The 26512-nt window shown below is 43.8% G+C and overlaps 2 protein-coding genes across 3 annotated transcripts in view; one reads left to right on the top strand and one right to left on the bottom strand.

Annotated features, from left to right (window-relative positions):
- The window catches only part of DNAH10 (dynein axonemal heavy chain 10), a 48118-nt gene extending 29562 nt beyond the window's left edge, over positions 1–18556 (top strand). The window contains 27 exon segments of the mRNA XM_057378852.1: positions 241–444; positions 1192–1272; positions 1674–1871; positions 2258–2419; positions 2971–3145; positions 3979–4160; positions 4910–5046; positions 5943–6160; positions 6496–6717; positions 7040–7187; positions 7557–7836; positions 8164–8393; positions 8990–9263; positions 9869–9973; positions 10386–10540; positions 11293–11447; positions 11677–11860; positions 12431–12631; positions 13685–13894; positions 14274–14369; positions 14969–15140; positions 15563–15694; positions 15973–16184; positions 16269–16436; positions 16619–16799; positions 17711–17856; positions 18236–18556. Coding sequence (XP_057234835.1) covers positions 241–444; positions 1192–1272; positions 1674–1871; positions 2258–2419; positions 2971–3145; positions 3979–4160; positions 4910–5046; positions 5943–6160; positions 6496–6717; positions 7040–7187; positions 7557–7836; positions 8164–8393; positions 8990–9263; positions 9869–9973; positions 10386–10540; positions 11293–11447; positions 11677–11860; positions 12431–12631; positions 13685–13894; positions 14274–14369; positions 14969–15140; positions 15563–15694; positions 15973–16184; positions 16269–16436; positions 16619–16799; positions 17711–17856; positions 18236–18382 — 4775 coding nt within the window. The 3' untranslated portion in view covers positions 18383–18556.
- A 92-nt stretch (positions 18557–18648) lies between these two features.
- Positions 18649–26512, bottom strand: part of CCDC92 (coiled-coil domain containing 92) — a 17316-nt gene continuing 9452 nt past the window's right edge. For both annotated transcript variants that reach the window (XM_057378851.1, XM_057378850.1), the window contains exons 2-4: positions 22246–22382; positions 21897–21938; positions 18649–21329 (exon numbers count right to left, since the gene is read on the bottom strand). In XM_057378851.1, coding sequence (XP_057234834.1) covers positions 20554–21329; positions 21897–21938; positions 22246–22375 — 948 coding nt within the window. In that variant the 5' untranslated portion in view covers positions 22376–22382 and the 3' untranslated portion in view covers positions 18649–20553. The remainder of the gene's footprint in view (positions 21330–21896; positions 21939–22245; positions 22383–26512) is intronic.

Here is a 26512-nt window from a genome sequence, read left to right as displayed (position 1 = left end):
ATATGTTGCTGAAGCCCAAACAAAAATGCATTAATTATTCCTCTAAATCCTAAGTATGGCCTATTTTCCATGAGGTCTRTGGGGAGAAGGAGAAGCATAGAGAGCTGAATTGGTTCATTCAAAACTACTCAGAATCATTTTTTCAGAACTAAAATTGGTTTCTCATCTGCCCTATCCCCAGCCATATGGTTTCCTTTTACTGGTTGTTCTCACCAGCATTCTTCTGTCCTTATGTTACAGGAATGGTGCCAGCCCTTTTTGCAGATGATGAAAAAGAGTCCATACTAACTCAGATTGGAGAAGAAGCTGCTAAAGCTGGCGTGAACGCAGCTAAAGAAAGTATCTGGCAATATTTTGTAAGCAAATGTGCAAGCAACCTTCACATTGTCCTGGGAATGTCCCCAGTTGGGGAGGACCTGAGAACRTGGTGCAGAAATTTCCCAGGTATCAGTTGTACCCACTACTTTGTCCTTTCCCTGTGAAATGCAAATTTACAGGCAAGAGAAAATCTCCAGTGGACACTGAGACATGTCTGGCAGCTAAAACGAAGCAGAGCAGGTTTCATGATTGGTGATTTGCACTGCTTGATTTTTTCCAGTTAATTACCACTTATCAGTGAACAATATTGATTAACATTTATCAGATCAGTTCATTTTCCAGCTGAACAGCTAGAAATCAATTGGTCATCCTCACTGAACTGGAAATACAGTGTGGTTTACAGCAGAAAGCATGGTGTTAAATCATTCTGAAACTAGGATGGTGGTAGGAGAAACATTTTGGTATCCAAAACCAAAAAAGGGCATGGTGAGAGGGATACCCACAGAGAGAAAAATCACCTGCAGATGGCTGAAAGGAGTCCTGGGAAATGAAAGAGACTCCTGAAAGATGGGTACAGGTGGGAATGCTAAACCAGGCTCTGAAATATTTGATTGCAGCTCTTGACTGCATCCTGTAGAWTGGCCTAAAGAGCCTAAAGAATAGTACAGTGGGGTTAGCAGGACACAGAGGCAAATTATTTACTGTCAAAATGGAAGTATTGACTTTGTGGTAAATTCTGTTGCTAAGAAGGAGTAAAATAAGAAGAATTTGCAAATTCTTGATGTAAATAAATTTAATTAGAGGACTGCCTGTCTGATCTGGGTTAGTTTTACAAGGGAATTTTTCAGATAACACTGTCTTTTTTTTTTAAAGGTCTTGTCAACAACACTGGTATTGACTGGTTCCTGCCCTGGCCCACCCAGGCCTTGCATGCAGTTGCACAATCCTTTTTGGGTATGTAAGATGTCAATATTTCAACCCATTAACCCTTGGCATAGCCTAAGAAATATATTCTTCACTTTGCAGTTACTGTACATTTCACAATTTCATTTCCCATTGTGCTTTTTACCTTGAGTCTAAATGGACAATACAAAAACCAAGTCAAAAAACTACTGGATGGTAGTTTCTTAATCAAAGAGATTTTTTAAATTGCTAAAATTTAAGTTTCCAATTCCGCAGGCAATGTGAGCTGCCTGCCAGGAGGTTCCCTTCTGACTGCTCTGATCTTGCTTTTTGCCCCAGAAAACAGACTTGTTTTTGTGTGGCTTAGATGTGCAAAAGAAAGGTGGCAATTGTTGTATTCTGAAAAAAGGCACAAATCTTTGAATTTTTTTATTTCTTATGCCAAATTTTAGGAAAAAACACACGCATCCCACCAGAGAGCTCCCAGTCAGTGATTGAACACATCGTCATGGTTCATGAATCTGTAGAGGATTTCAGTAAGAAATTTCTGGAGAAACTGAGACGTATWAATCATGTCACACCAAAAAACTACCTTGATTTTATCAATATGTATGCAAAATTGCTGGAGGAGAAAAATCAGTTCATTTTTGGTAAGGCTATGTAGATGTTTTCTCAAATCCTTTTGTACATGAACATGAGCCAGAATCTCCAAACCAGACACTCCTCTGCTTAAATCTAATACCAGCTTGGCCTYRCTCAAGSTTTCTTCCTCAAGCAGTGGCTTTTRTTCATAYTTCAGTGGCACTGAAATATGTGAAGAGGATTAAACACAAACAGTGTAATAAGGAAAATAAATTGTGGCACAGGGCCATGGTGTCAGTTCAAGTGACATTAACATCATTTTGGTTGGGAGGCTTAGGAARGGAAAATCTCTCAGTGCACCTCCAAGGGTATTTACTCTTTGTGAGACTGTCTGTTGCTGTGTGCTTGAAAATAAGGAATCGCTGACATTTCTCCCTTTTTTTTTTCTACCTAGCACAATGTAAACGGCTGGATGGGGGTTTGGCTAAACTGAGGGAAGCTGCTGTACAGCTGGTTGAGCTGAACACGAAACTTGCTGAGCAGAAGATTGTGCTAACAGAAAAAACAGCTGCTTGTGCAGCTTTGTTAGAAGACATTAAAATAAACACAGCAATAGGTAGGTAGTTTACAACTCCTCAAATGTCCCACAGGCTTAGCAGGGCTTGCATCATCTCTGTTAGGTTGGGTTGGGAGCCCCCTGAAGAGCTCCAGCTGCTTCTGGAGGTGACACTCTTGTTCTGTGTGCTGCTCCCATGCCATGCCAGAAGATCAGGTGCCCTGCCTTGCCCAGATTGCCCTCTTTGCTCTACATTTGGCCCACAGTGCTTGACACAGCTCACGTTTGCCTGCTCTTGTCTTCCCTTTCCAAGRTGTTGGGCATAATGGGGGAAAGGCAGTAGCAAGAAAGGCACCTCCTGATTCAGAAATTTTGTATTGGAGGAAAAACAGAGGGAAACATGGAGGAAAAGAGGTTGTGCCCACTGTTGTGTGGAACACTGACTGTTCCTAACCTGGTGATGTAACTAACCACAGGCAAGCTGGCAACACAAAGGTTCTGAGCTGATGGTAATTTCTGAATTCAGCAAAGAGTAATCTAGTCAGTGTATTGTATATGTTCTGTACACAAATTTGAATGATCAATTTATGGTCCTCCTTTACAATTACTAGCTGAGGAGAAGAAAAAAATGGGTGAAGAAAAAGCTATAGAGATACAGGAACAGAATAARATTATTGCTGTGGAGAAGGCAGAAGCCGAGGCAGCACTGGATCAAATCAAGCCTATTATGGAAGCTGCCAAACGAGAGGTTGAGAAGCTTGAAAAGGCTGAAGTTACTGAACTCAGGTGACTCATTTGTGTGTACAATAGCATAAACCCTTGGAAACATTCTGAGAGACCCTTGGTTGCTAGGTCTGAGCCTTAGCCTCCTCTTTCTCACCTGCCTGTGGTGGTCAGGACATCAGTTATCTGGATGCAGAGGTCACAACACAATACCCTGATTCCCAGCCCACAACCTTGCCTTAAGACAGTTCTTCCAGGCCTTTGCTATCTTCCCTGTTTTCCTCTGGGCCCGTGTCTGATGCACCAGAACCTGCTGTAGTTATTGCCTGAACAGCAGCTGTCCAAACCTTTTCATTCCTCCTCTCTTTTTATTCTGTGTGAGTAGGAACACATGACAGTTATTTTTCAGGGATTCTTTCATAGTATGAAAATGTATTTCCCTCCTGAATTTACTCATCCCCATRTTTTGATAATACATCTTTTATTTAAGGATCAATATAAAGGCACATTCAGTCTTTGGCTCTCCCTGAAACAGAGCCTAAAAAGGCTCTCCCTTCCCTGCCACACTTGTTCAGTTTCCTTTCTCTCACAGATCTTTGGATTTTTCTCCAAATGGACAGCTGCTTCACTCTCCTAGGAAAGAATATCATGGCTCAGTGTTTTAAGCTCTCCACATCCTTTAGAATTTCATGGATCAAATTGTCTGAATAGAAAAATTGGTTCTGAGCTTTTGAGTAGTTATTAATTTATTGTCTGACTTGGGTTATCTCTTTCACTGTTGTGGCTTGTCTTGTGCACAAGCTCCTATATTGCAATGCCTGTCTTAACAGGACACCTGGCATCATGTCCTTTGTCTCCTTTTTTCTCTTCCACTGTCTCTTTCACCTGTTTTCCAGGTCCTTTGCAACACCCCCGAAGCAGGTGCAGGTTGTTCTGGAYTGTATTCTTATAATGAGAGGTTACAAAGAACAAAACTGGAAGAATGCCAAAGCAATGATGGCTGACCCAAATTTCCTGCGACTTCTGTTGACGACGGACTTCAGGCAAATTCCATGGAGCAGTGTGAAAGCAATGCGAGGTGAATTCCTGTTGTGGGTACTTGCAGTGAATATGGGATCTTGTTAATGTGATCAGCCACATCAGGGACAATCCTTCCAGGGCACTTTGGGAGGGTGGGATTCCCTCTGTGCCAAGGGACAGTGCTGTCCATGGTGCTGCAGATGTCGCACTGTTGGGTTGGCTGGACTTTTCAGCCTTCAAAGTCCTTCTSCTGTGTGTCCCACCCAGTTTGTTCCTTAGCTGGGGGTCTTACAGGCTCTGGTTTAAAGCAGACAAGAAACAAAYAGGATAGCTKARAGTCCTGCTGTCTGCTTTTAGCTGCTTAGTAGAATTATGGCCTCAGCCATGTGATGGCAATTAAAATGTGATGTTTCAGAGTGGAAAGAAGATAAGCTACAGCAAAGGTTTATGGGCCAAACCTCGCAATGCTCTCAAAGGGGTAATCCAGAGTAGTTCCATTAGAAGGGGAATTTGGGTCTTGGAGAAAWATTGCATCTGACTGTTGCAGAGAAGACAAATTATGATCCTCAGACATGCTGAGCAACTCCCTTGGTGGAGAAAGAACCTGAAAAATCACTGATAATATTGGGCTTGTGTTACAGCCCAGTAGCTTCATCTTAAAGTCAGATTCTCTTTAATATTCTGATAAATGTTTCATGTTKTCTGTCATGACATTGGCTGATATTGCTGGTAGGAAAATCTATTTCTTTGAGGAGTTTTGTGCATTTATTCAACTCACTTGCAATATTTTTGTGTTTGCCAATTTAGCTCTGTTGAAGAATCTTAATACTACCTTTGATGAAATGGAAGTTATTAGCAGAGCAGGACTGGGAATGTTAAAGTTTGCTGAAGCAGTGGTGACCTACTGTGATGTAGTTAAAACAGTCAAGCCAAAGGAAGAAAAGGTAAAATGTGTTGGAATCRAACTCAGAGAAGGTTGAAGCATGATCCTGATGGAAAAGATAATACTTGACCATTTCATAGACTGCCCACTTTTCCTACTGAAATACTTTAAAAGTGGTGTTTAGGAGAGCTGTTGYAGTAGCAGTGAGGCAGGTTCTCAGCCATAAATCACTGTATTTGTTGTGTCAGGATGCTGGGATGTGCATTGCCATCCATGCCAGTGCTTGAGGGATGAAGGAGAAACATGTTCAGTTGGAATTTAGCAATTTAACATGCTTAGAAAAACACAGTTTAGAGCTTTCTGCTAAAACCAAACTTAAACCTCCATGGCATTTGGACAGAGAAGAGGTCAGTAGTGCACAAAATCCATATTCCTTAAGCACAGACCTTTTGATTAACTTTTTTTAGGATGACTGGAAAGTCAGCTATATTACCAAAGGAAATGTCCAACAGATGACACTGGGAAACTTTTGTCAAGAAAGGGTTATTATATACAACTGACTACAGAGAAAATAGTCACCAGATGATGTATCTGAGTATTTTTGGAGCATTAATATTGTTGTTATTAAGCAGACAAACTTCCCCTTTTGTCAGAACACGGGAGTCCAGCTGACCTCCAATGTCAGCAGACCAGTCCCATGCTTTAATATTCCTTGTGGGTACAAAACTGTGGGAGATTTCTCTGCTTTTGGAACTGCTTTGGAACATGCAGACCATGATGTGAGTTTGGGATGGGGAGAGGAGGGTGACAAACTCTGTTATTTTTGGCTCACACTGTTCATTATCAGGACACTTTGAAATGTGTGATACAACCAAAAGAAATGTGAGAACTGAAAACTTTGCTCCAAAATCCTTCTGTCCTCTGATACTCTGATGTTTCCTTCAAAATGTGATGTAGGTGGCCAGGCTGGAACGGAACTATGAATTAAGTAAGCAGGAACTGGAAAGGATACAGGCAGAGTTGGCTGCCATTCAGGAAGAACTTAGAGCTTTGGGAGAAAAATATGAACAAGCAATGAGAGAGAACCAAATGTTACAAGAAGAAGCAGAGATAATGCAGAGAAGATTACAGGCTGCTGACAAGCTCATCGCTGGCTTGAAATCTGAGAATGAGAGGTAAGTCTAGATGCAAAGAATTTAATTTTTGACATCAGAGATTCATGTGCCAGGGATAAAATCTATCAGGTGGAGACATTTCTGAAAATGTTRTTTTCTATGGTGTTTGTTTCTGAGAAGAGCTRTTATCTGWTCTGAGCTAATATCCATTAACTCTTGGAAAGTAACTCAGATTAAAAGGAAGAAGGATCACATCAACTCAGTGCCTCTGGCCACGATAATAGTGAGAGAAAACTGATTCTAAATTTGGGGGTCTGTCTCAACCTGTATCAAAAGTAGTAGGAAATTCTGCACATAATCTTCCTGGTACACACTGACCCATATAATTCTATCAGGTGGACAGAGGAATTCAATGAATTAGAAGTACAACAGGTGAAGTTGCTTGGAGATTGTCTACTTGCTGCTGCCTTTCTGAGCTATGCAGGAGCCTTCAGCTGGGACTTCCGTCGTGAAATGCTCTATCAAGTGTGGCAAGAAGATATTTTCTCACGAGAAATTCCTGCCAGTCATCCATTCAAGTTAGAGGCCCTCCTGACTGATGAGGTGGAGGTTAGCAGGTATGTCCAGTCAGCAAACCCAGGGACTACTGAATGTGACATTACCAAGTGGGGGTCTGGGGCTGAATCTGTGGCACAGAATTTGGTATTAAACCCATGCCCAGGTAGCCCAAATATCAACTACCACAGGATTATCCACCTAAGGCAGCAGTCAGTGCTTTGAGCAGTGTGGTTCCAACGAGCCAGTCTGAGCTGTGACTCTGTTCCCATAATCACTCTGTGTGTGTTCTCCATGAATTGCATCATTTTACTGACCAATGAAATGTGCTGCTCTCCCATCGGGTTTCCATCCCAGGCTGGTTTTTGATCCATTCTGTTCCAGATGGGTTTCCCAAGGATTGCCCCCAGATGAGCTCTCTGTCCAGAATGGCATCCTGACAACGTATTCAAGCCGCTTCCCGCTCTGCATTGACCCCCAGCAACAGGCATTGCATTGGATTAAGAAGAARGAAGAAAATAATGATCTGAGGGTAAAGATAGAAGATTGCCTTACCTTATTACTGGTAGTTTTCAGAGCTCTCTCAGCCCATCTGCACATGCAGAAAGAGCCTAACCAAAAGGCTGGTGGAGRTTGTGGTTTATCTTCAGGTAGGACAATAAACATAGTTAGAGGTGCAGTTAGAACTTTAAAAGGTAATTTTTCAAATAGAAATTATTCTCAACTAATCAGAAAAAACACACCTTCACTGTTTTGTACAAGTGCAGTTTATATCATCTGTGAGAGGAAAGAAAAACAGCAAAGAACAAACTCCATAAGGGTTGGCAGCTATTGCAAAATAACAATGTTCAGCAAATTGAATGTCAGTTCTCCTTTCATATCTTCCATTGTTCTCTTGCAGATMGCTTCCTTCAGTGACCCAGATTTCCTAAAACAACTAGAACTGGCCATAAAGCATGGAACCCCTTTCCTGCTGCAAGGTGTTGATGAATACATCGATCCYGTGATAGACAATGTCTTAGAGAAGAATGTCAAAGTTGCACAGGGGCGAACATTCATTGTCCTGGGGGACAAAGAAGTTGACTATGACAATAATTTTAAATTGTACCTGAACACCAAATTAGCAAACCCAAAGTATTCTCCCTCTGTGTTTGGCAGAGCTGTAGTTATCAATTATACAGGTAAGCTTGTGTTTATTTAATTACAAAGTAGTGGTTACGCTGTTTAGGGCCTGGGTTGTTGTCTGAGACCTCGATGAAACTAAAAARTTCATGCTCTCCCTTATATGTAACATCTGATTTAATAGAAAATCCTTCTTATCTGCAACTGAGCTAAATATCTCTTCATGCACTGGTCAGGTGAGGATGCTTTGGTGGAATTAAGATACTGAGTCATTAACCAAGTCCCTCTGTTGCATTGCTGTAGTTTTATGAGAGGGTTGAGATTAAATAAGTTGTATAAAAGCTATCCCATGCTAACAAAACACTGTCCATGTGTTGTACCTGTAGTTACACTCAAGGGCCTGGAGGATCAGCTGCTCAGTGTCATCACAGGTTTTGAAAGGAGGGAGTTGGAGGAACAAAGGGAACGTCTCATCCAGGAGACAAGYGAAAACAAAAACCTGTTAAAAGATCTGGAAGACACTCTCCTTCATGGACTGTCAGCTTCCTCGGGAAACATGTTGGACAATGCGGAATTGGTGGACACCCTGGAAGAGACCAAAATCAAAGCTACTGAGGTACCAGCTCTGGGCTTTTTTGGAAGGGCATCTATAAACAGAATACAGTCTTTCATCTTTCATTGTGCTTCATCTTTCACCCCTGAATCTTGCAAATARTTTGAAAGGAAATTGAGAGTTTTCTCATGAACATGTTGTATCTTTCACTATTTTATTGGTCAAATAACCAAATCCTATCTTCAGGGAAGTCCTTAACTGGACCAAAGTATTGTTTGTTTACAGTTCTAAAGCAAAAGAATTCATCCTTGGAGTTTTCAGGCCATGGCTGGGCAAAGCCACACTGGATCTGATCTAGTGGTGGTCWTAACCAAGCTTTGGGCAGAAGGTTCAACTAAAGCTCCCCAGAGGGCCTTTCCCACACYATTTCCATGATTTTGTGTAAATCTTTGCCTTACTTTTCATAAATATACAGAGTGGGATTAATTTTATCTAACTTTAAATTTTTATAATTTGTACAACTTCTTTTGGGTTACCTGCCCAGATTCCCTCGACAGTCACAGAGAGAGGCAGGCACTGGGCAGCTCTGGTTTTTGTGGGATAATAGATGRACTCTGGATCAGCACAGTAATTGAGGTGTATCAAATCCTGTCTGCCAGGTGATTGAGAAGCTGAAGCTGGCTGCAACGACAGCGGCGGATATCGACCTTCTCCGAGATGGCTACAGACCAGCTGCCAAGAGAGGGGCCATTCTCTTCTCTGTGCTGGCTGAAATGTCATTTGTCAACATGATGTACCAGTTCTCACTGGTCTCCTTCTTAGAGGTTTTTGGATTCTCTCTTCGGAAATCCATGCCCAATCCTATTCTTCCAAAGAGGTTGGCAAACATCATGGATACCCTGACTTTGAACACCTACAACTATGGCTGCACAGGTTAGTGCCACTTAGCCAGGGGCTGAGACTGTGTTGTGCAAAAAAAAAAGGAAAGCCCTGACTTCAGTTGGTTCATTTTAAAGAGGCAAGGTAGCAAGCAGGGAATTCAGTGGTGTTCAGGTCTCAGGACTGCTCCCTGCTTATACTGTACTCCCTGCTATTCTTGTTAGAAGGAATTATCCATGTAATTTTTGCTGAAAAGCGTTTTTTAACACAGTTTTGAATGGTAAAGGCAGCCATGGAGCTCACATGGGCTGTATTGATTCTTCAAGCTTGATTCCAAGCCCCAGCTTTGATCCCCCTGGCCACAGAATCACAGCAACTGTCAACCAAATGATCTTTTTAGAGTGACCAGATCATGGAATCACAGAATGGTTTGGGCTGGAAGGGACCTTGGGAATCTTCTTGTTGCAATCCCCTGCCATGGGCAGCGAGCCACTCACCGCATCAGATTGCTCAGGGCCCCATCCAAAATGGCCTTGAACACTTCCAGGCTTGGAGCATCCCATCAACCCCACAACAAATGCAGGATGTAGATTGAAAGATTGCTCTAGTTCCACAAACTTTAGCAACTGATTTTTGAAAATGCTGTCCTTTCAATGTAGGCTTGTTTGAGAAGCACAAGTTATTATTCTCCTTTGACATGACTGTCAAGATAGAACAAGCTGATGGGCGAGTTCCACAAGAAGAATTTGAGTTCTTTTTGAAAGGTAAAGTGAATATTTATATGTAAGTATGTARCTCTACAAGCAATAGCTAAAAGATCTTTTGAAGACAGATCTTTGAGTAGATATGATTTACTACAACCCAACTATGTTGGGTTACCCAAACTGGGGATCCTGCTATTTCTATTTCACATTAGCTAATTATTAGGATRTTACCTGAGAGAGTAATCTGTAGTTATTTTCTGACTATGTGGTAGTTGTTTTCTGACTGTGTATACATAATTCTAGAAATGTTTGCAAAGATAAAACTCCAGCTTTTGGGAGCACTTATAAAATGCCATCTTTCCTTCAGAAACAAATTTCCACTTGGCTCCTCTGTGCAGAGGGACTGTATGTGTGGTCATGCACTGGAGAATTTCTGACATGGACACTGACTCTGCTTTCTCAATGTCCCTAGGCAATGTTTCCCTGGAGAAGAGTGCCCGAAAGAAACCGTTYGCTTGGCTTCCAGATCAAGGCTGGGAAGACCTAATGCGCTTGTCTGAAGTATTTCCTGAGAAATTTGAATCTCTTCCAGATGATGTGGAAGGAAATCCAGATGTATGGAAAAACGTACGTGCTTTTTTTGCAATCCTGTTTTCTCTCCTAGTTTTTCTTCTGGTATTAAATGTTCAAGAGTGATGCAACGTGTCACAGCACTCCACAGGAGGGCTGTCACTGTGGGCTTCTTCCCTCAGGGCTTTGCTTTGCTTCTTGACCTCAGCTAGTTATTGACTTATTTGCTGAAGAATTAAAGGTCATATTATTTAAAATACAAACCAAAAAATCTTCCCAGATATACTGTAAAACTTCTATTTGTCAGTCAAATGCCTTAKAGGAGTTATTTGCCCTGTTGAAGTCAGTGGAATTTTTTCTGTTCATTTCAACAATCAACATTTCATTGGTATTTTTGTGCTGATAAATTGATCTTTGATCTTCTTGTGGCAGTGAATTCTATAGGATATTGACAAACACAGATTTCCTTTGTTTCTCCTTTAGTTTCATTCCATGTCCTTTTGCTTTTTATAAAGTCTTCTGGTAAACAATCTCTTGATACATTTTTGCTTGGGATGTTATTTTCTATATCCTAAGAGAAATATTTGACAAAAAATGAAAGTATAAATGTGTTTCTGGACTTGAATACTTTATACAGAAAAAGTTGGGTTTTTACATTGGCCTGAACTTTTAATATTTACTTGCAGCTGATTGACTGTTTTTTTGTGTCTCTTGGCCTCTCATTCATCAAATTGGTTTTCTCTTTCCTGGTAATTTCCCAGACAGAGCCATTGGATTAATTTGCATTGTCTGCTGTSTTTTCTTGCCAGTGGTACGACACAGATGCCCTGGAGCAGATCCCATTGCCCATGGAGTACGAGGGCAATGTCACAGAYTTCCAGAAGCTCCTGCTTTTGCGGTGTTTCCGGGTGGACCGGATGTACCGGGCAGTGATGGACTATGTGACAGTGACCATGGGTGAGATGTAAGTCACTCTCCTCTCTCAGATCCCAGTGCCAGCACTCACTCAGAGCTGCAGCTGTAATCAGCTGTGTCAGTGGGTTTGTAAACCCTGTAAACTGCCTGAAGAGCAGAGCAGGAGCTGTGTCTGAGTGATTTCCACGTGAGCTTTGCCCTTCATGTCCAAGGCTCCATTCACATGGTGGTTGCTCTGTGCAAAATCAGCCAAATAATTTGGTTTCTTCCCCTCCCAGGTACGTGCAGCCCCCCGTGATCAGCTTTGAAGACATCCTGCAGCAGAGCAGCCCTTTCTCACCTGTGGTTTTTATCCTAAGTCCTGGCTGTGATCCTGTCACTGACCTCATGAAACTGGCTGAGAGGACAGAGTTTGAAGCAGATAGACTCAAATTCCTGGCCATGGGACAAGGCCAAGAATTGGTAACTTGGATGGGAGGGTGGGGATGTGCTGTGTGCAGTGAGTGACTGTGAATTGCAAGCCATGCTCCTAATGCTCTKGGACTGATCAAATTTCCTTTCCAAAAGTCTGCTCCATTTTAAAAGGAGTTACATCATGGTTCTGACACAGATTTGTCAGTCTGGGAGTAACATTTTCCTGAACATGAAAGGGGCTGTTTAACTGACTGGCTCCTGTTCTGGTTTGGGTAGATTCAGAATCAGATTGTTGGCTGGAAAAAAGTAGTTGAGCTGAGATGATGTTACAGTGTATGGACATGAGGTGGACAGTGTTTGTTACCAAAATGTTTTCTTGTTGCTTTTCCTACCCTTCCTGTGACTTTCCTTTTTTGTTGTGGACACTAAGGCAGGATGACCAAAGCTTAACAGCTGATTGAGTTTGCTGTGATTTCAGTCAGTGGGACAACTCCTACCAGACTCATTTAGACCATCACTTTCCCAKCAGGAAAACCCACTGCTCGAGCCCATCAGAGGCAGTTTATTGTCACAGGTAAAGGCAGAGTTGCTCACAGAAGATTCTCCCCCTCTCCTCAGATYGCTTTGCAGATGCTGGAGGAAGCAGTGGTTCGTGGAGACTGGCTCATGTTGCAGAACTGTCACCTTTTGGTGAAGTGGCTCGTCCATCTGGAAAAGGCCCTGGAGAAAATTACAAAACCTCACGAAGATTTCCGCCTCTGGCTGACGACTGACCCAATTAAAGGCTTCCCAATTGGAATCCTGCAGAAATCCTTAAAGGTGGGGAAACCCCAGCCAGGAGGGCGTGTCCTGGCATTGGCCTGACCCSAGTGCAGCACATGGACCTGGGCTTAGGAACTCACTGTTTGTCTTTATAAGCTAAATCCGTTTTTCATCATCCTGTTTATCTTACTGGGATRTTTCCTTTGGGTGAAAACTGTTCAGCAGTTATTTCAAAGCAGAGGTTTATGAGTAAATCTGGAAATATGCAAATGCTCTTTAGATTTAAATGCTGCCACAAGTGTGGAATATCTGGAGACAGAAATAGCCCTGTGAGCCCTGATGCTGCAGTGCAGAAACGAGGCCTGTGTCAGCCTGGCAGTGCCAGTGCAGCAGACTTWGGAATAGGATCGTGGTTTCCAGCTGCTACTTCAGGCTGCAGTGTTTATCACTAAAAGCTGAGCTGATTATWTTGAAGGCACAAGTCATGATTCTGCCCTAATGTTCTTTTCTGTGGCTGCTGACTGCTGTTGTGGTGACCTGTCCTGTAAACATCATTATTTCATTTCACAGATTGGAAAGCAATGGCTCAGTGTCAGCTCTGGGCTGTTCTCCTACTCATTCTGCAGTGGAAAGGGAGCTGCAGCAGATCTAAGGCTGCAGATCTGTGCTCTGTGGGTGTTGCCAGGAGCAGTTGAGACCTGAGGTTTTAGAGCTCTTTGAAAGAGCTGCCAGAAGTGGCTCTGGCAGTTTGATCAGCAGTAAAGCCACATTGTTAAACTATCTTCCTGCAGGGATATAGGGCACACCAAAATGCGTCACATACTGGTATTTCAGTAAATTAGATCTTCAAGTATGAGCAATAATAATGTCTCCCCAATAACATGACTAATTCTAAAACAATATCAAGTTCTCTTTACATAGGTGTGTTTACCTTGATAAACTTAAAAGGTCTGTTTCATGTCTTAAGAAAAAAATCCCTATTTGATAGGCATTTGGAAAACTACTTAAAATGTCAAGCTTGCATTGCATAGCTTACCTAATGTGATATGTTTGCAACTTATTTTCCTTAAGTTATCCACTAATTGATGGCTTTCCTAATTATTTTGATAGGTTGTTACAGAACCACCCAATGGTCTGAAACTGAATATGAGAGCCACCTACTTCAAAATTCCCCATGAAGCCTTAGAGCAGTGCCCACATCCTGCCTTTAAATCCTTAGTCTATGTCTTGGCATTTTTCCATGCTGTTGTTCAGGAGAGAAGGAAGTTTGGGAAGGTTGGCTGGAATGTACCATATGATTTTAATGAATCTGATTTCCAGGTAAGAAAACAATTGMAATGGCTCTTATGTTTTTGAGTAGCTCAAATTACTTTTGAAAACACAGAATTTATCCAGCTTTAACCTTTCTTACAATTAGATTGTGCTTAATATTTTTTTCTGCTTCTGTGGAGTCATGTAGGCTCCTGATCTTCTATAATGTCARTTTGGGATGCTAAAAATTAGATTCCCAATCCTTCATGTTTATATTGYCTCTCTCATGGTTTTCTTTTCTTAAGAGGATTTATACTTAACTTTTTAATTATTTCAGAAAGCAGTAATTGTTAGTTTTCAAACAAGAACCACATTAAATAAAACCTATGAATATGTATAGGTGATTTATGAATCTTCTTTTTCTCACATGTTCCAACMAATTCATTAGGTGTGCATGGAAATTCTTAACACATACTTGACAAAAGCTTTTGAACAAAAGGATGATCAAATCCCTTGGAGCAGTCTCAAATATCTTATTGGGGAGGTGAGTGCTACAATGCCACAAAAATTCAGATAGATGAAATTTCCTTTCTGCATGAGCTGCATCAGTTAAAGTGGGAATCATTCCTAGGCAAGTTTGAAACTCCAGTGTAGCCCTGAGCAAGGGCCTTGGTCTCTGTCACAGGGAATTAGGCCACTGTGTGCAACTGCACAACAGGGAGTGACGGTGCCTRATTAAATCTGAGAGAGCCCTTGGGAGCCTGTGCTGCAGGAGCTCGGTGCTGCTGGCACAGGGGTATCACTGGAGCTGACAAATGGCTGTTCCCTGAGCTGSTGCAGCTGCACTGCACTGGCAGCTGCTCCGGTGTGAAATCCTGCAGGAAACTGTCACTTTGCAGCACTGAATCCAGCTGAGCATGATACCAGTGCACATAAATCATCCAGAGCAGCTCTCTCCAGACCAAGGCCAAGAATTCCTGTCTGTCCCCTGAGAGGGAGATGGAGGTGTCCTTGGGAGGGAGACACTGTTACACCACAGCTGCTGCAAAAGCAAAGAGCATTTTTGACCTCTCAGTGATTTTTTTGAACTGTATTTTCTGCTCCAAAAGCCAGTGCTATAATATTGATGTCACTGATTYCTAGGTCATGTACGGTGGGCGTGCMATCGACAGCTTTGACCGGCGCATCCTGACCATCTACATGGATGAGTACCTTGGGGATTTCCTGTTTGACACGTTCCAAGTGTTTCATTTTTATAAAAGTGACACGATTAATTATAAAATTCCAGCAGGGAAGGTAAAAGATGACTTTGTTGGTAAGAAATGCTTTTCCTGCTACATACATTAGCATTTTAAAAAAAAGTCTCCTTCCAGTTTCATCCTCTCCATCCATTGCTACTGGGTATGAGAAGTTGAACAGAACACCAGGCACTGCTGGTGTATGGATTGCAGTGTCATAATCCATTGCTTTACAGGAGCAGTCCTTTGGAATGTGAACCTATCAGGTCTTAAAAAAAAAACCCAGTAACCCAATCTAAACCACACAACCTCAGTAATACAGCATGTTAATTTTGTTAAGTGATACATTTCTGTGGGGGACTCTGTGTGTGTTTAAAAGTGTTTATTTAATCTGTGCATTGCTCCAATACCAGCTTTAGCATTTGATTTTTTATTCAAGCAGAGCAATAGCAGAATTGTGGTGTTGTGTGTTAACAGAGCCCATGTGGTTGTGTTGCAGATGCCATAGAAGCTCTGCCACTCTCCAAYACCCCCGAGGTGCTGGGCCTTCACGCCAACGCCGAGATCGGGTATTACACRCACGCCGTGCGGGACATTTGGGCTCACCTGCTCGAGCTGCAGCCCCAAACCGGTGCGTGCCTGAGTGAACTGTGTTTGTAAACAGAAATTCAGGGGGTGAGTGCTGAGGCCTGGGGACTGTGCAGCCCCTGTGTGGAGAGTGATCYGGGGCTGTGTCCCGGCCTCGGGGAGCAAAGGGAGCAGGACAGCAGGACCAAAGCCACTGCAGGGCATCTTGTGGGCAAATGTCAGAGCAGCAGAGGGTGGGAGACTGATGCCAAAAGGTGACTGAGCTCTCAACCTTCTCTCAGATTTAGTACAGAAATAGTCACTAAACTTGTCTGGTTTCAGGTGAAACTGGTGGAGGAATTAGTCGAGATGAATATATTGCRAATGTTGCCAAGGATATAGAAAACAAGTTACCTCAAGTATTYGATCTTGACCACATACGTAAAGGCTATGGAATCAACATCTCCCCTACRACTGTGGTGCTGTTGCAGGAACTGGAACGTTTTAATAAACTCGTCGTTCGAATGGGACAGTCACTGGCTGAGCTACAACGTGTAAGTAAAATCACAGCAATGGATGGGAGCAGCTGGGCTTTGCCTGCCCCAGACTGGCACTCGGAACTCCTACCATCTTTGCAGGCCTTGGCTGGGGAAGTTGGAATGAGCAGTGAGCTGGATGATGTGGCTCAGGCTCTCTTCAACGGGCAGATTCCTGGGATCTGGCGGCGGCTGGCCCCCGACACACTCAAAACACTTGGAAAYTGGATTATTTTCTTTGGAGATCGATATGAGCAGTACACCACCTGGGTAAGCAAATGCYTCCAGAAAGCTTTGTGTTTTGTTAACCTGCACAATGGGTTGTAAACACTTTAGGTAAGTTCTTGAGCCACTGCATGACTGTRGATGCAAGGCAGACTCACCCCAGGCTCCTCTCTAAGAGCAGTGTAATGCTGAGTACCAGTGCTGCCCATCCCCATCTCTGGTTGCAGATTAACGATGGTGAGCCCCGGGTGATGTGGCTGTCRGGCCTGCACATTCCTGAATCCTACCTGACAGCTCTTGTTCAAGCCACCTGCAGGAGAAACAGGTGGCCCCTGGACCACTCCACCCTCTACACAGAGGTAACCAAGTTCAAGACAGCAGATGACATCACAGAAGGGTCCATGCAGGGTAGGTGTTTTTACAATTATTTGGCAAAAATAATAGTTAATTGGCGAGAGAAAGAAATTGCTTGGCACACTAAATTACTTTGGTTAAACCTTGGCTGGCACTTGCCTTGGGTTTGCATTTCACACTCCCCATGATTTYCAGCTGGGAAGTAGCTGGGTTCTGCAGAGCCCTGGTGTGTATGAAGCACCATCTTCCCTCTTTAGCTCTTCCCATCCACGGGCAGGGATTTGAATTAACACCTCCCCCTTGCTTGCTCCCTGTAACTGTTTATGTATATATATATATATGTATATATGTACCTTTGTGTATGTATATATATATGTATATAAAGACACATTTATTTCTTTATGCCTAGAACATTATCAATCCCACATTAATAAATTTCTATTTACACCACAAATAAGATATTGAAATGTAGTTAAGCAAAAAGTACCTACAAATAAGTATCACTTGTTGTGTAAATATCTCTATGAGCTCTCTGTGACTAGCACTGCTCTAATAATTAAATATAACAAGGTGGGTACAGGGGCCAGCTAGCTAAGCCAGACTCTGAGTACCAGCCCTGACTGGGAACAGAGGAGAAAAAAAGTCTTGTTGTTTTTGTTAAATGTTTTGTTAAAGGCCCTGGGGAGTTACAAAGCTCTCTGTGACTTGGGCAATTGGAGGGCAGCAAATCGGATTTATTCCTACTACTATTTATCATGTGTAGTGCAACTGAGACAATTTAATTTGATTTCCTAATACAGCTGGATGATAAAAGCAAAGCCCTCAGAAAACCCTGCAGCTGCAGTTTGAAATGCAGTGTATTTGTGATGACTGTAGTGCCCAGAACAAGAACAGGAACAGTCATTTTAAACGGATCTGTTCTAGTAGTTCAGTTTACCCAAATGTTGCATTTTCTGCCTTCACAGGCTGCTTTGTTTCTGGTCTGTTCCTGGAAGGAGCAGACTGGGACATAGAGCAGGGCTGCCTTATCCCAAGCAAGCCCCGTGTTCCGGTGGTGGAGCTGCCCATCCTGAAGATCATCCCCACGGAAGCGCACAGACTCAGACTCCAGGTACAGCTCCYTCATCACCTTCCTTCTGCTGTCACTTCTCCCCAGCTGGCAGGCCCATATGAAAGGAGGTTTAACACTTCTCCTTACTCTACCCACCATTAGTTTTTCTGTTCTAGGGGGCCTGATGCATTTGTTGCCTCTTTTCCCTTCAGGCACTCTAGAACAGGGATTTTGTGACACTTTTACACTCCCCCTACTCTTTCAATTATTTCCTAGTTATGACATAAAGGACATTTACATATTTCTGAGTATTGGATATTTAAGACCTGTAACGAAAAAATTTCCTGAAGTCAGTCCTCTCTCCTCGAGGCCCTTGTTTGTAGTTCCATGCAGCACTCAGGCACTACTCAGTGTCCATGTTGCCTCCACGCTCTTTCAGAACACGCTCCGGACCCCCGTGTACACAACCTCCATGCGCCGCAATGCCATGGGCTTCGGCCTCGTGTTTGAAGCTGACCTTTACACTACMAAGCACATTTCCCACTGGGTCCTCCAAGGCGTTTGTCTCACCCTGAACGCTGACTGACAGTTGGAAATAGGAGCTGTGTTCTTCCCCAGAGTGCAGCCCTTCAGCGGTGCAGGGAAAAAACCCTCGGCCCCGGTAGGTTCGGCACCATGGGTGGGGGTCATGTTCACTTAGGCACACTGAACTTTAGTTAATATTAGCTTGGTTGTATCATACTCCCAATAAACATGTTGGAAGGACAGAGTGTTTTTTCTAAGTTGTGTTTCCTTTTGGAAAGRCTCCAAGCTGTTCTGCGGATACAAAGAGGGGTAAGTTGGTCTCGCACACACAAAGACTAAAGTTTGCCTGGGTGGTTGTAAGAAATGTATTTAATTGCCCAAAGCATCACTGCTGTGGTGCCTGCAAGTGGTGCCTCCCACCAGCCTCCAACAAGTGGCAGGGTAGGTCACTCATACAACAAATGACCATTAAAATACGGTGCCAACAATCAACGTAACCAAACCCGCTGCTGGTTAATGCAATACACGTAAAAACAGTAAACCTCAGAGTAACAACCTCGCTTTAACCCACCCCTTCCCAGGAACACAGCTTTTCCTGTCCCTCCCCACCACTTGTGAAACAAATTCCTACCACAGAGCCAGCAAGGCACGAGGCTGAGGCGGGGCTGGGGCTTTGGGACAGCGAGTGACAGAGGGTGCAGAGGGCAGGCAGAGGCCAGAGCCTGGCCCGGGATCAGCCCTGCTGGAAGGGTCATGCTGCACGRGAATTGAACGTACCACGGCTGGGAGAGCAGCTCTGCCATCCTGCCAGGGCCTTTGCTGGGGACGCTGACAGTGGTGCAAGGCTCTGGAGGGAGACACACACCAACACAGCTGCAGGAAAAGCTTACGAGGGGCAGATACAGCTGGCRAGAGCAGGGGACAGGGCAGGCAGGGATCCTTCATCAGCTGTCACAGAGAATACACGTTTCAAATTTTTAAAGGCACATCATAAGCTTAGCAGCATTTGGGAGCCAGTGTTTCTTGCTGGTCCTACTCAGAGGCTGCAGACAAGAGTGAAGCAGAGGTGATCAAAATGTAAGAAAAATGGACAAATTYGTGCTCTTTTCCCAAAACTACATACCCACCTAGCTCCTACTATGCCTTTCTTTTCTAGGAAAAAGAAATATAAAAAAGAATCAAGTAATCTAACAGCTATTGGGTCTACCTGCTATGTAGGAGTAGGGGAATCTGGGCAAGTGCAAGGCAAGTCCATCCCAATCCAAAAGGACAGAAATCAAGGATGCCAGGTTCTCCTGAATGAATTGGTTACATCACTTGGAACTAAATACTCACATTTTAGAGGGGCAGCTCAGGTTTCTAAGCTGGCAGCAACCAGCACTGTCTGATGATGCCCAAAACAAGACTAAGTTTTTTAGGAAACAAAAATAATCCCTTTACAAAAAAAGTGCAGGTTAGAGCATAAAGAACCATTTCCATCTTGGATAGCCAGTTACATTTCCTCCCTGGAAAAGGAGCTCTGAGCTAGTATGGAAGGTGCTACAAGTGCAGTGTACTGACTAGTGTAAAATGTGTCATGAAGCTATTCAATCAAAAAAACCCAAAACCAAACCAATCCCCACAAACCTGTGTTCATACTTTTCCTCTGAGGGTCGTTAACCCTTCAAATGATGCTTCCCCCACCCATATTTTACTTAAAGCCATAAACCAAAGTATTCAGGATTAATCAAGTAGTGCTTGCTGGCACTCTGGGGATGTCCTTAGGTCAGCAAAGTGAACGTGCCCAACTTTCCATGCTGCTGCAAGAGCGGCTGTCGCAGAGGTCAGTGGTGGCTTTGGAGTGCTCACACACACAGTGGAGACAASAGAACCCCTGCCAGGTCAAACATTACCAGCAGACACGTGTGGCTGCAGGTGTGAGGGAGGGGTGTTTCTGTAACAGCGCTCACTAACGCAGCCCGTGCCTTTGTCCACGCGTGCAGTTACACTAAATGGAGCAGCACTTGGAAGCAAGCGGTCAGGTCCCCCTGATTTGGCCACAGCATGGAGTGGTTATATACCTTGCCATATGAACACAGTCCTAGAAGGTTTCATTAGAGCAAAATGTATTAATGATGTACCCGGGAGGAGTTTGGCATGCATGGGGCATCAAAAGAAACTTCACCGCAGGTGCTATTTACCCTACAGGCTCACAGTGCATAACCAGCACAGAACAGCGCTTCCGTGGCGTACTCAGACAGTTCTGTCTGTCCCCGAGTGCTTTCTGACCACTTTGCTCCCGTGGACCTGATCCACTGCCAGCGTCTCCACCTCCTGCTGCGGCTGGGCGGGCGCGGCGTGGTGGATGCGATGAGCAACCCCGATGTGCGCCTTGTGCGGCTTCTCGCGGGCGGGGCTGTGCGACTCGCCGGGCGCGCGATCCGAGGGGATCGGCGGAATAACCAACGGCCTCTCCTTAATCAGATGCACCTCKGCCGTTTCTCTGGCCAGCAGAAAGGGCGTGGGATCGGGCATGGCATCCACGGGCTCTCGCAGCACCAGCTTCCGGCTCTCCGACCCTATTCTGTAGGCCTCTTCGAACTCGGGGTTCAGCGGTGTCGACAGACTCTTCTTCATGCGGCGCCGCGGCGTCTCGGGCAGTTTGTCCTTGGGAGGGGATGGTTTGTAGCTGGACAGCACGGGGCTGCCAGACGGGGTCCCCTCCGAAGTCCCGCTGGCATTCAACAGCTTCTTCTTGGTYGCGTGCAGCTGAGAGGTCAGATAGGCAATCGTGCTCGCTCTCTGCTCCAGTTCACTGGACAACATATTGAGCTTATGGCTTTTCATTTTTAGCTCTTCCAAATACTTCTTTTCTCTTTCTTTAATAGTGTTTTCCAGCACCATTATCATCGCGTTCTTTTGTTCAAGTTCTTTCAACAATTCMGAATTTTCAGCCTCTTTGATTTTCAGCTGAGCTTCAAGATCTTTGCACTTACTTTTGAGCTCATCACTTCGTGAACTACCATTTTCTAGAAGAACAGRAGAAGCAGAAGTGTTTCAAGTTAACAACAGCCACTCTGTAAAGCAGTGCAGTAGGGTYCCTCTTGCCATCCCAAAACCCTAAGAGGAATCCAGAAGACTAACTCCATCTAATACTCATCCCACACCATTCCTTACCCAGGGGTCAATCTCAGGGAGTTATCTTATTCCTGCTTTTCACCTGCTGTTAACATAAACATATAAAATAACTAGGATCTAGTGCATGCAAACACACACACATACATATCTATAAAAATAAAAGCTTTCTGGTTAATTACAGCACTAGCTCAGCTAAGTTTTAAAAATAGTTTCACTCCTGCCCCTAAAATTTGTGTCCTGTGTTCCCATAYAGCAAGCAGGGAACTGCCTGTCTAGTGGAGTCAGCAGTTCCAGGTGCTATTCCTGGCTCTTTCACAGATTTCCTGAGTGACCTTGGTAAAGACCTTTTGATATTTACTTCATAAATAACAAAAGTCTGGAGAGTAGAAAAGAAAATACAAATATTGAAAAAGATGAGTGAATTGAACATTAAAAGAAAAATGCCATGTATTCCTTACCTGACAACTCTGAACTCTTTACTGTCAGTTCATAGGTTAAATCTGAGGGAAAAAAAATTTATTTTTGTTAGAACATCATCATGGAGCCTATACATCCCCCAGAGAGCAGATTTACAATGACAGAATTCAATAAATACAGAATTAACTCTTCCTACTGCCCAAAGCAAGAATAGGAGATTCACTGCAAATTAGCAAATATGTAAAAAACGTGAACTATCAGCTTTATAAAGAAAAAAAATGAAGAAATCTTAACTTTGATCAGCCAGTTCCCCCCAAGACACTAACTGATGACCCTAAATGCACCCTGCAGGAGGGCTTTGGTGCTGAGTGGGAGCAAGGCATGAGGTACCTGTGCAATGCTGCTGCAGGCGGCGCAGCTCGGCGTGCAGCCCCTTCAGGGTGTTGGCATGCTCCCGCTGCAGGAACAGCAGGTTCTTCTGGGCACTCTGCAGCTGGTTCTCCAGGGTTGAGGTGGCCATCCTGACCCTGCCAGGGAACAGACATGGAATTTTAACTGTGAATTCCCTTGCACATAAAGAGATTCCCCCTGTGCAGCCAGGATCAGCAGGAATGGCTGAATTCTACCGTTCATGCATTGATGTGTTAATCATCAAATGCCACAAAAGATCTTTCTGCTTCAGGACTATTTCGATTACAAGTGCCCTAAGTTCATCAAAAGCCTAATTATACTGTAGGCTGGAGCAGGGAACTCATTTGTTTGGAGTTAACACATTTAAAGGATTAACTTCAGACAGCCTAAGTCATTAATCCCATTACAAGTTAAAAGCGGAGTTCTGAGGAATGGGCTATTGTGTCCATCTTGCTGAGGGTTCCCATTTCCCTCCAGGGACACAGGGATTGGTAAAATCCCTGGCAAGAACAAGGATGAAAGCGCTGAAATGCAGCAGCTCTAAGGAGAAAGGCAAAGCAGGGGTCTGAGAGCAGCCAGGCTGGTGGCAGTGCCATGGATGTGGCTGCCATGGGTGCCCCAACTGAGATGAGGGCACTGGGGCTGGCACGAGGGAAGCTCCAGCTGCTCTTGGGTTTCCTCAGCACTGGGCCCAGGGACACAGAACAAGACAACTGACAAGGACAACGCTCCATGCAAAACAGAAAACAGATTTTTCTTGCTCAGGTTACRAGTACATGGAAAGCTGTTCCACTGCTGGGTGTCCCTTACAGAACAGCCTTGTAAAAGCAGGCCTTGGCTACAGCAGTGCTCACACTCACAGACACAGTTAAGTGTGTGATGCTGACACACATCCATGAAAACCCCTGCCAGTGTTAGGCCTGATCCTGATAAGSCAACAATGGATACAGTAGGAAAGGYWAAATTCTGTTATATGTGTAGAAACCATTCCAGTAATGAGGTTACAAGGACTCCTGTTGCCTGGACAACCACCTGCAGTGGCATTGCAACCACGCCTGGAATTAGGGGACCACACACTGTGTACAAGATGGACCTTAGTGGGCTCCCCATGGCTCCACTGGGATTCTTTGGTACGTAGTTTTACAATAACTAGTTTAAAATTGGTAGAGATAAGCTCAGAGCAAGTGACACACTTTTGTTATTCCCAAATATATCACAGCTCTGTGTTTAATTTTATACTTTTATTCCCCAAAAGAAGACCAGACTTGCTGTTCTTGCCCATGGTGATGCACTAAAGCACCTGGGGATGTGGTGTGGAAACACACATACACACAGAACCTTCCTGATTTCACTGGTGACCTGAACCGACATCGTCTTCTACTGACTTATCTCTACTGAAACAAATACTTGAGTGTAAAAAAAGAAAGCAAAGGTGTGAAAGATGTTAAGAAATACCCTTCTGTGTGGRGGCCAAACAGCCTGGTTACCTTGTAACAGAGGTCAAAGATAAAGTTCAGTGCCCAAGAATGTGGGTAGTGGTGCCAACTCTGCTTTGTTGAGTGAATGGGTCATTTCACAAGCACCCTTGTTAGCACACAAGCAAAAATTATGGACCAAAAACAYTCTAAGAAGCGCTTTCTAGAGTGGTTAAACAAATTTTACAACACCCCATCACTACCACACTGGAGGCCCCTCACGGTCACAGCACTGGAGGGCTCTTGGAAGGCAGACTRCCCAGTCACAGCAATTCCTGTGGGGCACCATTCCTTCTGAGGAGTGAGGGGATTTTAGCTGTGATACATTTTCAAAGTGACATCCTCTTGCTTGCAAAGCTGACTTCAGACAGACGGGAGCTTTACTGAATCATCCCATTTMTTCAATGTTCATTCTACTCTGATCGACTGAGCACGACAGCAAGATAAAGCCATCGCTGGAGCTCTGACTCTGCAGGACACCGAGGCTCAGAAGGGATTCTTAATCAAAGAATGGATTTTCCAAAAGAAACTCTAAGCTGTGACAGGAGCAGGTGAAAGAACAGCCTCCCCACAACACCCCAGAGCTTCTGTTCTCACAATGGCTATCAATGGTGGCTTTACACCTGAAACCATAACCTGAACTAAAAAATACCTCCCTGAATAGGCAATACTTCATCACCAGCAATAGACAGTAAGTGTTCATAGCTTATAAACATGCACATAATAACGTTTTTTAAAAACAAGTTTCTACATATTAAAAAAAAACAACCCAGAACAARGCTCTCACTATTCATATGCTCAATTGCTTTTTCACTTTGATCTCCTGCATCTGAAAGGTCACACCAGGATTACCTGCTCTGAAGAAAACAAATATAATCAGAGGCAGGCTAGTGTTATAGGCTTAGGAAGAAAATAAGAAGTACCAGCACYAGAACATCATCTTCCCTGCAGCAGCAGTAAGTTAATCAGTGAGATCAATTAAATCAACCCACGATGAGTTTTAGCTGCAGCCCCTGTGATCTAAGTAGTTTCCCACAAGCCTCTGCAGCCTTTTTGTGCTTTTTCCCCTCTCAGCAGCCTGGCTGTCTGCCTGTCCTCTCTCCTTTGCTTCAAGGGAAAGGCAAGGCCAGCGAGGTGAAGGCACAGCCTCCACGGAGGTGTGGGCAGCAGATCCAGCTCCAAAGCCACTCACCCACCCACCCACTCAGGCCTTTGTACACAGCACAGCCAGCACGGTGAGATCTGTGCCCGTGCTCTGACAAACAGCCAAAACCATCTACTGTAAAACCAAGGAAAGGGAAAGTGTCTTACGCAGACAGTGCTATGCAGAGAAACAAAGATTTGCTTTGAAATCTGCACAAATCAGTTTTAACAACAATATATTCCAAGGCACTATTCATTTTACACTGAATCTTAAAACACATAATTAGACCTAATATTATTCAAGTCTGAGATTTGGATTRAATGGATTCCCTGAATATGCATTACCTGTCAACCAAGCTGAGTTGAAAAATATTAAAAACRTTTTTGATTGCTTTGTTCAGCCAAACATATTTCTATCACACAAATTCTAGTGTCAAGTTTGTCAGCAGCTCATAGGAGATGATACACAGTGAGACCCAMTGACCTATGCAATCAGCCCAAACATTTTTAAAATGGGAGCAGACTCAGGAGATAATGAAAAGGAAAAAAATATAACTAAAAGTAAATAACAATTTGTTTTAGTACAAGTCAGTGAACATTTTCCCACCACTTTCCTATGCAGACCTTTTGCCTTATTTCCAGGGAGATTGGTTAGTGGGACTTAGAGCTACTCCCATTCCTTAACAATACTCAACACACTGCAATGAAGAGCCATWCATAAATCACAGCCACAAATCACATCCAACAACTGCACCAACAGCCAGCTCAGACCTGCCACAAAAGGGTACTGAGAAGGGTCAGGCTAAAGAAAAATTAAAAATMTATTCAGGTGTGTCTCCCATTGGTGTTTCCAAGAGGGAATCCTCTAAAGCAATCCTGGGATTGCACTAAGCTGATTTTATCTCAGGCTCTCTGAAACAAGGTCAAAAAAACACAAGAGAAACAGCAAAATACAGAAGTCAACAGTGCCCTTTATAGCCCAGAAGAACAATCTCCACCTCCCACCATGAAATTGGTGGGACAAACTCCCAAAGCTACCAGGCTCTGGCTGGATCCTGGCAGATAAATGACTCCAGTGCTGGGAAGAACACTGTGACTGCATACACTGCACAAAGTTACGTCACTATGGTTTCTTCCCCTTCATCTCCAAATGAAAAAAATGTTTGCTATGTTCTTATACAGATGGAACTGTGCAATGCAGAGCTTGGCAAAGTCCCCTGGGAACACCCAGAGCATTTGGGAAGGATGAKGGAACACTAAAGGGACACTGCAGTGCCCAGTGGTGGTGGTGACACAGCTCCTCTTTGGCAGCAGGACTRGCCCCAAGCACCAAGTGTCCAACCTGTGAGTGCCAGAGCTTTATGTGGCTGCTGCACTGCATTCCATCCTTCAAACATCCACACTTTCTCATTTCTCAAGACCACCACACCACCAAATGYTTCTACATACAGCTCAGAGATTGAGCCTCATCTCCTGCAAACAATGGATTCACAATTTCTCTTGAATATAGCCAAGGAGAAACAAATGGAATGAGTCAAACAGAATGCCTTTGGGAACATTAAGTACAACAATTTAATCATCACTGCACATACCTAAGCCATCATCTTCCAGCAAAGCAGAAAAGGTAA

This window comes from Malurus melanocephalus, unplaced genomic scaffold (assembly GCF_030028575.1).
Source record: "Malurus melanocephalus ecotype Western Australia unplaced genomic scaffold, MMel_1.1 scaffold_377, whole genome shotgun sequence".
NCBI lineage: Eukaryota > Metazoa > Chordata > Aves > Passeriformes > Maluridae > Malurus > Malurus melanocephalus.
Note: the sequence above shows the minus strand (reverse complement) of the source record. Positions and strands in the feature narration are given on the sequence as shown.